A 15,918-nucleotide genomic window follows, 5' to 3' on the forward strand; every position below is an offset into this window, starting at 1 on the left:
TCTCCTCTCTGGATGCAGCTGTGCAAGGAGAAGGAGAATCTGAACGATGAGATCTACTGCCAGGTCATCAAGCAGGTCACCCACAACCCTCACCAGTGAGTAGCAGCACTGCCAGCTCCTCTGWGTGCACAGCTGGGCCAGGGGTGTCCCCTCATGATGTGCTGTCCCCAGCTGCTCCAGTGCTGAAGCTCCTGCTGAGCACTCAGGAAATTTTGCCATTCATGGGGTTTGGCGTTTTCACTGTCGTGGATATTTGTCCTTGCATTCCTGGCTGCTGATCTGTCTGGAACATTCCTGGCAGCTCCTGGTCGTGGTGCTACTCAGAGCCCTGATTTCCTCCTCCCAGCCTCGGGGAGCTGATAAAAACCAGTCMAGGACTGGCTTGGTCCCTCCCTGCCCTGTGAGATGGCAGCAGGGTGGCCTTGGCCCTTCCTTTGTTTGCTGTTGGAATAACCAAATCTATCGCTTGCCCAATACAAAAACACTCTGACCAATGCTGGCACCTCCTTTTTTCTCCACCTGCCAGAGCTCAGGAGGGCTCAGGCTCCCTTTGAGCTGCTCAGAGCAGGAATTGTCTGGTCCCAAGGTGCCCACAGTCCCTTCTGTTCCGCAGGGAGAGCGAGCTGCGGGGCTGGCTGCTCCTGAACCTGCTCACCGGSTACTTCCTGCCTTCCAAAGCCCTGCTGCCCTACGCCACCAAGTTCCTGCAGCTGGCCAGCAGTGATCCATCCAGCACCCACCACGGTACGACTGTCTGTGCCCTGTAAAGCAAATATTCCAGATCCAACCCCTCCATCCTGTCATTCCYTGTCCTGGACACTGCCCGTGGCTGGCTGCTCACAGTCTGGATGTGTCCTGGTGGGTGGGGAGGGGAGGTCAAGCCTCTTTGCTCTCCTAGCAGTGAYCWGGGGTTAAATTCAGGATGACCCAATACCACAGCACACGATGTTAATTCTCTTTGGGGCTCAGCACACAGAGCTTTTCCCTTTCTCTGCAGATATCGCCAAGATCTGCCAGAGCAACCTGAGGAAAAACTTCCTGTACGGGGGCCGTCGGCACCTGCCCTTCCCTGTGGAGATGGAGGCGCTGCTGGTACCGGGGGACAGAGGGACAGAGAGACAGAGGGACAGGGCTGGGAGGGGCCACGTGCAGGGTGACAGGGCAGGGGATGCTCCAGGAGAGGAGCTGAGGATGGAAGGGGTTTGGGAAGGGCAATGCCATGGGCTGGGCAGGGAAGAAGCAGGAGCTCTGGATGAGCAGAGGAAGGCAGGGATGAGGAAGAAGGGGGAGAAGGAAATGTGGGGCTGTGGGGCCCTGCCTGAGCMCTGTCCTTTGCAGAAGGGACATGGTGCCCGCCGGCTGGTGGTGCTGATGCCGGGAGGAGTGGAATACCTCACCAGGATCAGGACATTCACCGTGAGTTTCCAGCTGGGAATTCCTTCCTCCCCTGCCGTTTCCTGAGCCTCACCAGGGAAATCCCTTATCTGACCAGGAATGATGTGTCTACCTGCTCTTGGGCTTGCCTGGTCGTGGATTCCTCCCATGCATTTTCCTCTTTCCTTGCTTTAGGTGGCCAAGGAGCTCTTGCAGGAGATCTGTGAGCAGATGGGAGTCAGTGARCAGCAGGAGATCCAGGACTTTGTCCTCTTTGCTGTCAGGAGAGACAACAAAAATCTTGGCAAGTAGAGACCAGAATGGAGCTCCTCCCTCACAGCAGCCTCTGAGACAGGGAGCACCACAGCTCCTGCTTGGGATGGTTCCTCCACTCTTGCTGGCCCCTGGGAGGGTCCTCTGAAGCAGCTTCCCTTTGTGTTAGGGTTAAGGATTGATCCCTCTCAGGGGCTGTGTTTCCTGTTCCTGAAAGAGGCTCTGTGTCCCTTGGGAATGGCTGATGGTTGCAGTCCAAGGGCAGGGTTGAACTGAGGTGTGAGGGAGGCTCCAGCCCCAGCCCCGGCACCCAGAGGGATGGGTGACCCTGTCCCTGTGTCTTGCAGGTAAAATGGTGAGGCCAATCAAGCTGGAGGAGTATCTCCATGATTACCTGCTGGAGGACAGGCTGGTYACCGTCAGCCTGCGCAGGCTCATCTGGAGGACACCTCTGCACTTCGACAACCAAATCTACACMAATGTCCACTATGGGCAGGTGAGCAGGAGCAGGACCCTCTCCTGCAGGGACAGAGGTGGTGTCCAGGCCAACAGGAATGTCCCAAGGGGGCTCAAAAAGCAGGAGGGCTCTGGGTGATGGTCTTTGTGGCTGTTTCTGAGAGTGATTGAGCACTGAAATATGGGTAGCAGGAAGGCTCTGTGCTGTTCCACACACAGATGGTTCAGCTCTGCASGCTCTTCCCGAGCCCACAGAGCCTTGGTTTGGCATTTTCAGCAGGGCAGGAGGTGGGTCTGTGCAGCCTGGCACTGCCCAAAGCTGCTGTAGCCTGTGACAGCTCTAACAAAGGTGTCCCTGCTGTGCTGCCCCTCAGGTGCTGTGGGATTTCCTGAACGGGAGGATCCTGCTGACCCACTCTGCAGACACAGAGATGCAGGTGGCACTTCTGGCGATGCTCCAGCACTGGGCCAAGGCCGAGCAGCAGAGCTCTGCTCCCTCCAGGTATGTCTGGGGCACAGGGGGSACTCTCTGATGGCCACTGGCACCACAGGGGTAAGGAGCAGGTGCCTGGAAGTGCTGTCTGGATAATCAGGAAATGTCCAGAGGGTCATGAGGGTGCTGTGGGCGTTTCATTTGATTGCTGTGGGTTTGTAACACCAAGAGGGAAGTCCGTGAGCTCACAGTTTGGGGGAATCCTCCTTTGTTCTGTCTCTCAAGTGTCAGAGCTCCAACCCTGGACACCTGAAACACACAGTGAGATGCCCCCATGGGAATGAGATTGTCCCTGGATATTGGAAAGCTTCAGTCCTGCAGTTCCAGGCTGTGCTTTCCCACTCCCTCCTTTCTGTCTCCTTCTTCACTTTGACTCTGAGCTGAGGTACTGCCTCCATCAGATCCCCTAAAGCACCAGCAGCAGGGAAATGGGATAGCCCTGCTGGGCCCTGAGGAGCCCTTGCTGCCTCCAGAAAGGAGGGATTTCTGCCTGTRCCCTGGTCAGAGGTGCACAGGTGAATTCTCTGTGGTCTCACTGTCTCTGATGTTTCTCTCCACCTTACCCAATGCAGACGTGACCATTGTGCTCTTCCTCTCCCCCTCCACCCTTGTCCCCAGATATAAAACAGAAAATTGTTGTCCAGTTGTCCAGTCCCCTCCTTCCTCTTCATCCCCTGGTTGATGTTTGATTTTAGCTGGGGGCAGGGGGTGAATCAGAATCTGTTTTTTGGCACAGGGACGAGCTGAAGGAATACACTCCAAAGACCCTGCAGCCCTCCATCGACTCCAGGGCTCTGCAGAGCCATGTGGCCACACTGCTGAGAACAAGGCAGCCCCTCCAGCCCCAGGATGCAAAAATCCAGTTCATAGGTGAGGAGACAGCCAGATCTGCTTCAGTTTCTCTCCTGAGCATGGTGGAGGCTTCTCTGAATGCACTTTTGGGACAATTTGTGATATTTGGATTCTTGCCGCGTGGGATGGGCCATGACAATAGAATTCCCTGACAGCCTCTCCCTGTGGATTAGACCTTGTTCCCAAGCATGGTGGTCACAGTAGGAGTTCCCTCTCTTGTAGGAGTCTGCAGTGGATCTTCAGAGCTCTGCACAAGCTGTGTTTTAATTGACACTCTAACTGCACATCTGTTTTCTGGTCAGAAAAGGACAGCACATCCATTCAGGCTGCTGAGAACTGAGTCAGCAGCCCRGGAGGGAGGGAAGGAGGGAGAAGTTGTCAATCTTCCATTTTAATGTAGAAAAGCTTGGGAACACTGGCAGCTTTGGCCACCTGAGGCTGGTGCAGTAAATTACGGGCTGCAAGCTGCTGCCCTCAGGCCACCTTTTGCTTTCCTTTAGAGCACGTGATGGAATTGCCTTTCTTTGGCTACATCACCTTCGTGGTGGAGAGAATCAGCGATGCCACGGTCCCTGTGCCCTGTTTCTTTGGGGTTAACAAGGAGGAGATCATTGTGGTGGATGGCACCACCCAGGTACGCCAAACAGCTCCCCCGAGGTCTGTCAGATATTAACTTTGACTTTTAGAAGAACTTGAGCAGGAAGAGGCTGGACTTCAGCTGACAACAGCACTGGCCCAAAGCAAGATYGGTGCAGCAGTCATTGCTGCTCTAAGTCCAGTGTTCATGCTAACAAGAACAATCCACAGCAAAACTAAATGTGCGTCACATTCCTGTTTGTCCCAATCCTGTGGGAGTTCCAGGGCAGTGCTGGYAGCAGGAGCTTGCCCTGTATCCTGCATACCCCTCCCTGTGCCCCAGACCTCCCAACAGCCTCTTGAGGTGACTCGTGGGGGGAATCAGAYGGTTTCAGTTGTAGGGACTGCTCCTGAGAGGGGCTGGTGGCTGYTCCCTCCCTCAGATGGTGTCCCAGGCCATTCCCCTGAAGGAGCTGCTCAAGATGCGCACCCTGAAGCCCATCTCCAGCGAGAGCCTTCCCGGCCTGGAGCTCAGCTACGGCTCCCCTGCCMGCCCCAGGACCATGTGGGTGGAACTGCCACAGGTGAGATCCTGCAGCTTCCCCCCTGCCCCTCACAGATCACCCTCCCCTGCCCAGAGGAGCCTCTGCCCCGCAAAGGAAGGGGGCACTGCATCCCCCAGGCTCCAAAGGGCAGCTTGCTCCCAGCACATGGCTGATATTTAACTATGGAAAGTGATTTAGGGGGATATTTAATCAGGGSAAGCAGCAAAGAATGACTGATGCTGGTTTGTGTTTGGACAGGCCAAAGAACTCTACCACACCATTGTTGTCATCCTGGATAAAACAGAGCTGCACTCGTAGAGCCTGAGAGGAGAGTGACCAAGGAAAACAGCACTGCTTCCCTTTCTSTGAACTTGGTCAGTGCTCCCTGACCTGTCTGTGGGAGGGAACTCTTCCAGGAGACACYCTGACCTCGGCCAGCTGCTTTCTAAGAATGCCACCGCAGTGTTTGCTGATGGAGTGACCATAACCCTGGTGACCTGCCATTCAGGCCCCAAGTGCTTCCCTGAAGCAMTCCACGCTGTGGCTAAACAAACCCCAAGGGCCTCTCCACACCACAGCCCGCACCAACAATGAGCAGCTGACCCAGGGCAAGCACTTGCCTTCGAGCTTTGCACTGTGCAACTCCGCCTTTCTGTTTGGAATTCATTATCATAGGCAAAGCCTGGTGCTTGCTAGAGATTTGTGTATCCCACTGCCCAGCTGAGGCTGTGCAATGCCTGCACTGGCTGCTGGTGCCTTCCAGGAGCCAGATCTGTCTCTGAAYTGATATGCAGAGGTCCTGTGGCAGGACTTGTGAAGCAGGATTTTTGTACAAAGAATCTCAATGGAAAAGCAGATCAGTGTTAATAATACAATTAACACRTATGCTGGGGCACAGATAGAGCTGCAGTGGTAAGGAAGTTTATTGTTAATTAATTTCTCACTGACATAATTATATGCATATGCTTCCCTCTACTATAAAGAAGTCAGTCATGGCCATGCAGCTGTSAGATGGCTCCATGCCCATGGAGGAAGCATCTTCAAACAGAACTTGTATTATACTGAACTGTTTTGAGTTGTACAAAAATGTTTAATTTATTTTTATGGCCACGGCTCTCCTACTGCCCTTTAGGAAATTGCAATAAAATAATGACAGAGATGTTTTGAAGGTCTGATATGATACATCTTACATMTAACCTGGGAAAACTTAACTGCAGGTAATGGGCAAAATTTGAGGAAAATGTTGTCCCTGTTGGCAGGGAAGAGGGACAGATCTGAGGGTGCTCAACGCAAGCCCTGATGCACAGTTAGACTCTTTCCTGGTGAGCTGCTCCCAGCAGGAACTACAGCAAATTCCCTGGCAGGTGCTCCTTAATGTACCTCAGACCAGTCTGTGACTGAGCGGTAAGAAAAAGCCTCCAGGAACAATCCACAGCAGTTGTAACATTGCTTTATTGTCAGTTCTGCATAAACCTTYCAGAACATTTACAAAAATACATTTGTGGAGTACAGTGACCCAAACCCCTGGACAGCCTCTGAGGTTCTTTTGGCAGCACTAGAGCCTGAAGCCASCAGCCTCTGCAGGTATGGAAYAGAGGCAGAACYAAACAAAAACCCAACAGGAAGGACTTGTGCCAGGGAATCAGGGTCAGGTTCCATATAAACATAGCAGCAGAGGCACCACAGTGTCAGTTTGAGGATCACAGCAGAACCGTACCCAGCTGTAACAGCAGCATTGCCCCCTGTACTGCAGAGASTACAGGGTACAAATATGGCTTTAGGGGTTACAGGCAAATGCTGGAAGGGTTGCAGAGGTTAATACTGAAAGAGTATCACCACTTAAATTAAAGGGCAGACAGAACCAGACAAAGTTAAAAAAGTTCACATTAAAAGAAAAAGAATGTGAGTTTCTCCTCCTCTAGAAAGCAGGCACTGCCTGCACGGGAAGAACAAAACACTCCCCTCCTGCCCTTCAAAGGAAAGTTTTCCATCCAGGAACTCAATCACTGAGTTTGTCACTGGCAGCCCTGAGCACAGCATGAGAGCTTATAGCATAAGGCTTCTATTGGTGACACTGAAATTARAAACAAGAGCTAAGGGACAGGGGAGCAAGGAGAGGAGCCATCTAGGAAGCAAGGTGCCATCCCAAAGCAGAGTCCTACCCGCAAAGTCTGAGTCCTGCCCAGGCTGCTGCAGGGAGTAGAGGTTGGAGACAGTGCAGAACATCCAAGGCAGCAGCCCCTAACAAACACAGCAGCTACARCTTTACACCTCTTGGTCCTTGAGGGCTTCAGTGCCCCAGTTATTGGGGAAACTCGCCGTGAGTTCACAGGAACTGGTTCCCTGGGAGTGTGTGTCACTAAGGACAGAAGTGAGCAAAAATGCAGTGGGGAAAAGAAAAGTAAATCTCATTTCTGCAGTCTCATGAAATCKTCCATGGCTGAGCTCTTCCAGATCCCCTGGTGGTGCTGCTGGGGAAGGAAGAGTCAACAAACAGCAGGGATCAGCTCCCAGAGCTCTGCAGCTCCTCCCAGTCTGCCTCACTCTCACACCTGAGCCTTGTTTTGAAAAACTCCTTGATGAGTCTCTGTGCTTCCTCCTTCACTGCAAGAGAGGAAACACCATCTTTGAATTGATACTTAAGACATCTGCCCCCTCTAAAGCCATCAATCCATCTGGCATTGAAATAACCCCAGACTCACCTGTCCTGCGGGCAGGGCTCTGCTCCTGGGTCAGTAAATGGGACAGGTGCCTGGCAAAGCCCTTGAACAGATCCTGCASAATTGGGGAAGGCAAAGAGCAGAAAGCAGCCCTCAGTCACCTGCTCAGACTGTTTCCATGTTTGTCCTGCCCTTAGCACAGGCTGGCTGTAGCACAAACCATTCCTATGCTGAGACTCCAGGGGTGTTGCACACCTGCAGCCACACCCAGCCCTGCAGTGCTGGAGAAGCCCAGGCACACAGATCCTGCCCTGCAGGGCACAGCGAGGAAACCACACCAGCACTGAACCTCAGCTGCTGCTGCTCCACAGGTGGGAGTTAGAAACGTGCCAGGGTTGAATGGGAAAATACGAACAATCACAAATAAGTGTGGAACCAACACACACAAAACCTTTTGTGGGAGAGGGGAGTTGCTGCACCTGGAGTCACTAAAACAGCACATATGTGCAAAACACAACTYGGAAATGAAATGTGGGATCCAGACCATCTCCCCATCCCCCAGAGAGCCCCAGATCCCTAGGGAGATGGAGTCTCCTTCTGCCACAGGGGCCTTGAGCTGTGCCTACCTTGGAAGCAAATTTGCCCCCCTTGTAGAACGGGGTCAAATACTTGACAACRATGTCTGCAGTCTCTTTGAGGGACATGCCTTTGGTCACTGGCTGTATGGTCTTGCTGCTTCCYCCTTCAKSACACTGTGCTAAGTTKGAGTCAAAAGTCACCTTCTTCTTTRTTGGACCAACACTTTTGCCCTCTGGCTGGGACAGAATTGAAGGTTTTGCCGCTGCCCGGAGCCGCTTTTTTGCGGGACTTTCCGTATCCTGGAGAGGGGACAGAAGGAAACCAAACCCACCAATTCCCATGACAGCACCACACTTCCAAGCAGCCACCATCTTCCAAGAACACAAATCTCTGCAGCATCCTGTTGCCTGTACTTCACTGAAGGCCAAGTAGGAATTTTTGCAACCCCTTTTGCTGTACAGACACAATTTCCCATGCAAAAGGATTTTAAGAAAGACCCTTTCAGGAATACCACATTTAGAATTACCCCATACTACTATTAGGGCAGCCAATTGCTAGACTGTCCTACAGAGGAAAAACTGACTGGAGAAGATTTCTCAGGATGTCTGCTGAGAATACACCCCTGGCAGAATCAGGAGAGCCACACTCCTGCTCAGTTTGAAAGAGAAAGGRGACTGCAGTGTTGCAGACACAGCTGCCAGGCTGCCTCAGCTGCCAAATGCAGAAGCAGAGACTGAATGGCAAGGCAGCCTGTGAGCAGGGGTCACCTCCCAATGGTCCTGTGTGTCCTTGGCCTGTGCTTGTCCCCTTGCCTTGAGAAAGCAGCTCCCTAATTATAGTTAGTGACAGATCTCAGGGGGTGGAGACTCATTCCAGGCAAGTCACCAGCAAGGGCACAGTCACATGAGCTGCACAGAGGAGGAAACAAAGAAGTGGAGGGGTAACTCTGCACTGCAGCCTAAGGTGCTGGCACAGCCCAGGAATGCAACACAACTGGGGCTCTCCTCTCTGCTGCTACTGCAGCTGGGCCCTCCCAGATAAATAACACTCTCAGAACAGGAGTGTCACTCCCAGAGAGAAATCTGGCACAAGACAAACAGAAGAAAGAGAGGAAATCAGCATTCATTGAAGTCTTACCTCATCTGATCCCGGTCGCTTCCCACTCTCACCCTCCCCACAAACAGGAAGCTCAGTTTCTGCAACATTTTCAGCAACCCTAGTGGGAAAAGTGGAGAGAAGGCCAAKTGTGATCATTCCACAGTGAAAATATTACTGCTTTCACTGTCACTGAYCATGGTAAAGCCAGAGTCTCTCCCCCACTCAGAGATCTCATACAGATTCCCAGTTTCCAGGYTGAGGCTGGTGGGGCTCTGTGCAACACAAGGAGCAGGGAAACAGAGATTTTACCTGGACTTCACATCAGTTTCTTCCTGAAGGAATTCAGCTTCAGCAGCCTGCTGGGTCTTAAAACCCTCCCCTCTCTCAGTCAGTGTTACTTTTGTTTCTCTCAGTTCTTTATTCTCTGCCTGGCACTGTCCAGTCAGATCTCCAGAGCCATTTTTGCTTTCCTGAGGTGTTGGTTTCTCTCGACACACACTTTGAGAAGAAACCTGAGGTAGTGTGCTTGCAGAACAGTCACCTCCCTTTGTTAAAATGCAGCTTTGGGCTTGAGAGCCACTTTTGGGGAGGGAGAAGAATTTAGAAATATCCTGTGATTCCTTTTTAGCCGCTTCTGCAAGCATTTGCTGCTTCTTGCTAMGTTTGGATTTCTTAGAAGGGCTCTCCCCAAGGGCAGTTTTTGTGTCTGGACTGGGCTGCTGCCTCTTCTTTTCTGGGTGTAGTTCTACCCCTGCACTCTCACCCACTGCTTTGGTTGCTGTTTCTTTTTTCTGGAGAACAGGGTTCCTGGTGTCCAGTCCCAGACTACAGCTGCTGCTGTCTTGCCCATTTGGACAGTCTTTTTTGACAGGCTTTGCATCACTCTCCTCCTGGGTCTTCAGCAGTTCTGAAGCTGTCTGGAACAAGTKGGAGTTCTTTGGAAATCCCGCTCCCACACGCTTGGGTTTGAACTGGGGAGACAGGAAGAAGAYGAAATTTTGGATGTGAGATCCCTGYGTGCAAAAYTTTGAAAGGAGCTGAATTTCTGCATACAATACACCAGCATGGGCAGCTGTAAGCTGGGGGAGGCTCTAAATCTGACTTATTAACAACTGAGACAGGAGGGGAATGGATTAGGTTAAAGTTCTAGGCCAGCAATAAGAAAACAAGGCAGCAGCCTCAGCTGAAAAATGAGAAAGAACTTATTTAAACTGTGGCCTGCACACAGATTATATTCACTAATAACATTCCTGGCAGACAGGAAAAAGCAATTACATAGAAATGTGTAGTTTTGGCCACAGAAAGGACACAAGATAAATTTATAAAAAAGCAGACAGACAAAACACATCATTCCCTCCTGTCTATCCCACCAGCACTCACTCACCGAGGGAACCTGGGATGCAGGGACAAAGTCCTCTTCTGCTGGAGACACAGATTTTGTTTCCAAACTGCTGCTACCACCAGTTCCAGACCCAAAGACTGAGAACAACTCCCCCTGTTTGGAGGCTTTATTGATTTCTGCTATCTGAAAAGAGAACAAAAATATTCTCTAATGGCCAGAAATYTTTATGCATTCCTGCTTTTTCATATATTACACACATAGTGGCAAAACAAATGTCTGTCCTGGASAGGCACCTGCCTCAAGGACAGAAACATCTTCAGAGGGATTGATGGCAACCAGGTAACCTAAAGCAAGGCTTCTTTGGTGTCAGCACAGGAATCCTGAGGAATTCCCAAATCCCTCTATTGCTAGAACAGATCTGGATAAGGTCGCACTTTTTTCAGAGCCTGTAAAGCCAACAAAGATGTGAACCCAAGGTGATTCTGGGCCCTCCTGGACACAAAATCAAGAAGAAAGGTTTCTAAKACACCTGAGGCAAAACAGAGCTTGTCCTTCCCCTTCCCCACACAAACTCTGCCCTATTTGCCCTGGAGCTGAGGCCACAGCAGGGAGCAGAAGGTGCACAGGGCTGTCCCTACCTTCTTTAGCACAGCTGCCTTGTAGGARTTTGCCATTTTACTGGTCCGGAAAGCTTCATATTCCATTTCCACTGCACAGGCACCAGGGTCTGACCTGAAACACAGGCTGGGGTGATTCCTGGCAAGACACACTCCTGCATCTGCAAAGGGAACACTAATGCTTAAGTATCTCCCAGAAAGTACAAAATTCACCCCCTTCGGTGCAAGAATAAGGGATAACTTCCAGTTAAGTCCTAAGGGATGAAGTGGTGAGCTGCTGGAAAACAGAAAGGGTGATGAAAAAGTTTTTAAATGAAGATTCTTGCCCACTGTTCCGTTTGAGAAGTACACTATCCCCATCTTGTGGGACAGGGAAGAACTGCCACTCTGGGATCAAACTGATGCAGCGACCAGCCACGGGAATCCTCAGATCTGATCCTGAATATCACTACCAGAGAGATGCTGTTAAGTGAAACTACATCCTTGGACAAAATAACTTGCAAAAGAATTCCCTGAGAATGGTAATTCTGCTCAGGGAAGAGTAGACCCTGTGTTAAGGGGATTCAGTAAGTATCCCTTTTTCCCCATCCTATACCTTTTTCCTTCTGCTTCTGGAGTCTTTTGGTTGTTGATCAAAGCTTCTTCCAGCATCTTCAAGCAGTGTTCCCGGCCCTAGGAAACACRGGATACTCAGACATGCTCTGCAGATGTCTCAGTGCCCCTTCCATCCCTGAAGGCATAAGAGCAGGGCAGGCAGAAGCTTTGTTGTTCTTTGCAACATCACATACCTTCACTGTGAGCTTGGAGATCCTCCTGCTGGCAGCATCCTTCAGGGGACAGTCTGCACCTGCCAYGGGAGAGGAATTTGGGAAAGGAGCCATGGCAGGGCTGGGCTGATGGAGATATCTCAGCTGTCACAGAGAGGTGCCAGTCTGGTACTGCCTGGCTTTCTCCTCCCTGCACTGTCACCCCAGGGACCACTGTGGTCACCCTTTTCACCTGGAGAAGCTACACACTCCAAAAGAGCAGGCAGAAACCAAAGTGAGATTCTTCTCTCTGACTGACAACATCTACTTTGGAGTTTAGGRCTAACAGCTTTCCAAAATCAGAAAAACGTTCTTGAAGGCTCTTAGGAAACTGAAATCTTGTCTGCTCCCCACAATATCAACCAAAAAATCAGGCTGAATAGAGTAACCTGACCCTACCAAGTGTTCTTTTGCAGCAGTGCCAGGCAGGGGCCCAAGCAGCACAGTCACAAACAGCAAAGATTTTCAGCAGATTCCTTATAGCCTTTGTTGTTGTTGTTGTTGTTGTTATTGTTATTATTACTATTATTATTTACTGCATAACCACAGCAGAAATAGCCTACAAAGTTAGGTTAGACAGAGATTTCCTTCTCTCTTGCTTATTTGGAAATGTTGTTGAGGAAGATGCATTCCAYATCTTCACCCCAACCAAAGCCAAACTGTGATCCATCTCCTCCAGCCAAGTTTTCACAGCCAAAAGCTGTGACCTCTGTGCCTAGGGACTGATACCTCCAGTGGTGATGCTGTATAAATTACATGCAGCTGCAAAATACAAGACTTTCTTCTCCCAAAGAAAACCCATTATAAATCAAAGAAGATATTTACTTGGAGGAACAAAATCTTCCTTTTCTGGTTCTTTGCCCTGGAAGAAAACAAAGATCAGTCAAACATTTCCATGCTTACAACACACATCCAGGTCTAGAAGCMCAAAAGATATATTTTATATCCCTGCTCCAGGGAAAATGAAAGCTTAAGTTATAAAGGCACTGAASAAAATAGGGCCAAGAAGACAAAGAATAAGAATCAAAGCCAAAAGTTCACCTCTGCTATAGGAATATTTAAGAGAAGCTGAATGGGGAAATCAGTTTTTACTACTACCAGGGGTATTAAAACCAACAGGCTCCTCTTGCTCAGCACTGCAGAGAAACCAGCACATGGATAAGCTGCATTTCTTTCCATTATGGGACTGGCCCAGAATATGGAGAACACAGCAAAAACAGAGACACAAGAAGTAAAAGACAACAAGCAACAGCAAGATGCAAGAATTTGCTTTCATTAATGCCAAGAAGCCTTTATGGCTGTCAGACAAGCCCACAGCAAACCCTCTGTACATCCCTTGTAAACTGATCCCCACTCACTCTGCGCAGACTCATCTGCTTCTTGTAGAAATTGTCCCACTCCCGTTTGCGACGYTCCTCATTGTCTTCTTCCCAATTCCCACTGCCTTCTTCATCGTACCTGGATAGGGCATGAAAACGAAGAACAAGCACTTCTGTAGCTGCAGCATAACTGGGGGTGGATTTGGGAAGGCACCCCAGTGATGTATCCCACATCCTTCCTAGACAAATCTTTGCCTTTTTTGCTATCCCCCAACCTGGACAACAGCGAGTGTTCTCCAAAAATTCACAGCATTTGTTAACCCCATGAACCAGTGGCATGAACTAACAGCATATAACTGAAGCCCTAGAATAGACTCCAGGCTCCATTTTAGAAGCTCTGCCAGATCCTCCCGGGGGTTCAGGAGTCAGTGCCTCATGCCCTGTACCCCCTCTGTCAGTCCCCCCTTCCCTGGGGCAGAGATGGCAGAGGGGGCACAGCATCCATTCCTCAGCCTCACTTGCTCACAGGCTGCTGTAATAAATGACATTTCCATCTCTAACACAATGAAATGCAGCAGCTGATCCTCACCAGACATAGCCCAGGAGTTCACTGCCTCCCACAGCTGCCACAGACAAAACTTACAGGTATCACAGATCTGAGCTTTGGACCTGCTGACTATWATAACTTCCAAGGCAAAACTACAATCAGATCATGGAAAGGTTCAATAAAGTGGCAAACACTTCTGTACAACAGCATTGGCTGTGGCTTCTCAGGTCCTGAGACCAAACACAGGCTTAGATCACAAGYCCCAGTTTCCTCTGACTCAGCTGGACTTGGCCAAAGAACAAAGGTACCAATCTCRAGCTTTTTAAGGTAAAGCACAGGGCCAGGCCAGCCTACAGCACTGTGTATCCTGGCACAGCTTCACGGGCAGTGCCAGCAGAGAAACTTCATCCTGACACAGCTGCACAGTCACTGCAACTCTGCCAGGGAACAAGGGGAAAGAGAAGTTGTCACCTCTATGCTGCCAAGCATTTTACAGAATTAATAATGTTTCCCACTGCACACCTTCCTTTCGCTGTCAGCCTGACAGGAAAATGCAGCAATCTGCAGAAGAATCTGACACTGGCACTTCATTACATCCTCTGTGGTGACTAAGTCCTGTCAGTGGTCCACAGACAGCTGTGCTAAATCAGGAATGAACTCTGGACCATGTCATCTTGGTCTCAATTTAAACATTTTTGATCCTTGTGACTATGTGCAGGCTGAGCCCACTTGCTGCTTTCAAAAATTTGGGGCTGGTTTCTCGAGCCAATTACACTGTGCAGGGCAATTCTTAGGTCTGTCAAAACAGCTTTTGGCTCTCTGGGACACGAATGTGAATGAGGCTGCCAAAGTGTGTGGAAAATGAAATTCCAGCTGCTGCTGCCAGAAAGTTACAGGAAAATACCATCCACGCAGAAACATGTGCTGCAAATAGGAGTGGCTGGGCCTGCAGCTGGGAGATGTTCTTTTCTCTGGTGGCTCCTGTGAGCTGAGTGTTATCTCTCTGGTACAGACCTGCTGAAACCTCTGCAGCCTCTCCTCCCGCCCTCGTACAGCTCTGGGTCGTAGCTGTCCCAGGAAGTTCCCTTGGGCCCAATGCAGGTTTTGCTCCAGCTGTTGCTGCAGCCTTCCAGTGCCTCCAGCTGTCTTTTCACCACTCCTGGGTTCTTGCAGAAGTCACAGCACTTGTTACAAGCTGGGGTGACATCGCCGAAGTATTTTGCGATGGCAGCATGGCGACAGCTTGGAAAGACAAAGGCAAAATCATTTGGTCATCACTTCTGTTCACAAAAAGTCCACCCTCCAAAGGCAGGGTGTCTTTAGGTAAAGATTKGAGTCTTGTTTTTTCACAGAAAATGTCTATTCCAGCAGGAATCACAGGGTTTAATCCCTGGAGCAGAAGTGGGGCTCTGTTACTGGCACCTTGTTTAAAGTCTCTCTGCCTCCACTTCTCCACATGTGAAAAAACATCAATGTTAATCTCTTCKGCTAAACCCTTTCAGATCTTTGAGATGTGCAAAAGGAACAGTTGATGAAATATGCAGTTAATAATTCTGTGCTGTTGGCTAAATACATTTCATGTCCTATCAGGATAATTGTAGGTAAAGAGGCCCTGTTGATCACTACACCTCAGAGTATACATGTCACACTGAAGAGCATCTAGGTTTATTATTTGGGATTTGAAGGTGAAGAAATACATATTTGAAGACACAGGAATATAAATCAAGTGCCAGAAATAGAGTCCAGACTGAGATCAYAAGGGAGCACCATAGAGATAACACAGCCTGGATCTTGATGGGCGCACACATGCCCCAGATCAGCAGCCAAAGTTTGGGTAGAGCCCTACATGCATGAAAACCAGTYCATTTGCTCACACAGGATTGCACAACCAATTTACCAGGCTTAGCAAACCAGCCATGTGAAGATGATTAGATTCTTCCAGAAATTTTCTAAAGATTTTTGGCAGACATCAGCATTTTTGGGTACATAAAAAAGAGTTTGGTGACAATATGCTTGCTAGAACTGAAGGCAGGAAGTAATTTCTCTTCTAGAACACTCCCTAACTTAAACCAGGGAATACACTGACTTTGCTAAAGAAGAACCAGGCTATTACTTTCCCCCCTTTTTTAAGGAAAGCAGAATTTAGAGGAGCTTTTTAAAACCTAAGTTTTACAGCAGAGGTGGCTGGTAGTGCATTAGTTAAAATGCTGACAATAAATACACAGAAACATTTACTTCATCAAGCATTTAGGGATCAAATCCTGCAGCCAAGTGGGAACAAGAGTTATTTTAGAAAAGAATTGTTTTACTACAGGAAAGAACAAAGTAGAGATTTTTCTTCTCTACCAAGGTGTGCCCTAGTGGGCTTACCAACTTAATCT

General features: G+C 49.6%; 2 protein-coding genes across 4 annotated transcripts in view; one reads left to right on the forward strand and one right to left on the reverse strand.

Annotated features, from left to right (window-relative positions):
- Positions 1–5,761, forward strand: part of MYO15B (myosin XVB) — a 29,472-nt gene extending 23,711 nt beyond the window's left edge. The window contains exons 33-43 of the mRNA XM_057381413.1: positions 19–95; positions 614–744; positions 998–1,092; positions 1,339–1,416; positions 1,570–1,678; positions 1,995–2,143; positions 2,478–2,605; positions 3,333–3,466; positions 3,949–4,082; positions 4,468–4,608; positions 4,828–5,761. Of these exons, the coding sequence (XP_057237396.1) occupies positions 19–95; positions 614–744; positions 998–1,092; positions 1,339–1,416; positions 1,570–1,678; positions 1,995–2,143; positions 2,478–2,605; positions 3,333–3,466; positions 3,949–4,082; positions 4,468–4,608; positions 4,828–4,887 (1,236 nt within the window). The 3' untranslated portion in view covers positions 4,888–5,761. The remainder of the gene's footprint in view (positions 1–18; positions 96–613; positions 745–997; positions 1,093–1,338; positions 1,417–1,569; positions 1,679–1,994; positions 2,144–2,477; positions 2,606–3,332; positions 3,467–3,948; positions 4,083–4,467; positions 4,609–4,827) is intronic.
- Positions 5,762–6,003: 242 nt separating this feature from the next.
- The window catches only part of RECQL5 (RecQ like helicase 5), a 37,744-nt gene continuing 27,829 nt past the window's right edge, over positions 6,004–15,918 (reverse strand). The window contains exons 9-20 of one of the 3 annotated variants that reach the window (XM_057381403.1): positions 14,552–14,779; positions 13,030–13,129; positions 12,497–12,533; positions 11,654–11,712; positions 11,461–11,537; positions 10,887–10,980; positions 10,291–10,431; positions 9,216–9,877; positions 8,946–9,024; positions 7,856–8,107; positions 7,272–7,344; positions 6,004–7,173 (exon numbers count right to left, since the gene is read on the reverse strand). In XM_057381403.1, the coding sequence (XP_057237386.1) occupies positions 7,073–7,173; positions 7,272–7,344; positions 7,856–8,107; positions 8,946–9,024; positions 9,216–9,877; positions 10,291–10,431; positions 10,887–10,980; positions 11,461–11,537; positions 11,654–11,712; positions 12,497–12,533; positions 13,030–13,129; positions 14,552–14,779 (1,903 nt within the window). In that variant the 3' untranslated portion in view covers positions 6,004–7,072. Of the gene's footprint in view, positions 7,195–7,271; positions 7,345–7,855; positions 8,108–8,945; positions 9,025–9,215; positions 9,878–10,290; positions 10,432–10,886; positions 11,027–11,460; positions 11,538–11,653; positions 11,713–12,496; positions 12,534–13,029; positions 13,130–14,551; positions 14,780–15,918 lie in introns of those variants that run through there. The other 2 variants (XM_057381402.1, XM_057381404.1) reach the window with 2 other exon arrangements.

The sequence above is a fragment of the Malurus melanocephalus genome, unplaced genomic scaffold, assembly GCF_030028575.1.
Source record: "Malurus melanocephalus ecotype Western Australia unplaced genomic scaffold, MMel_1.1 scaffold_509, whole genome shotgun sequence".
Lineage (NCBI taxonomy): Eukaryota > Metazoa > Chordata > Aves > Passeriformes > Maluridae > Malurus > Malurus melanocephalus.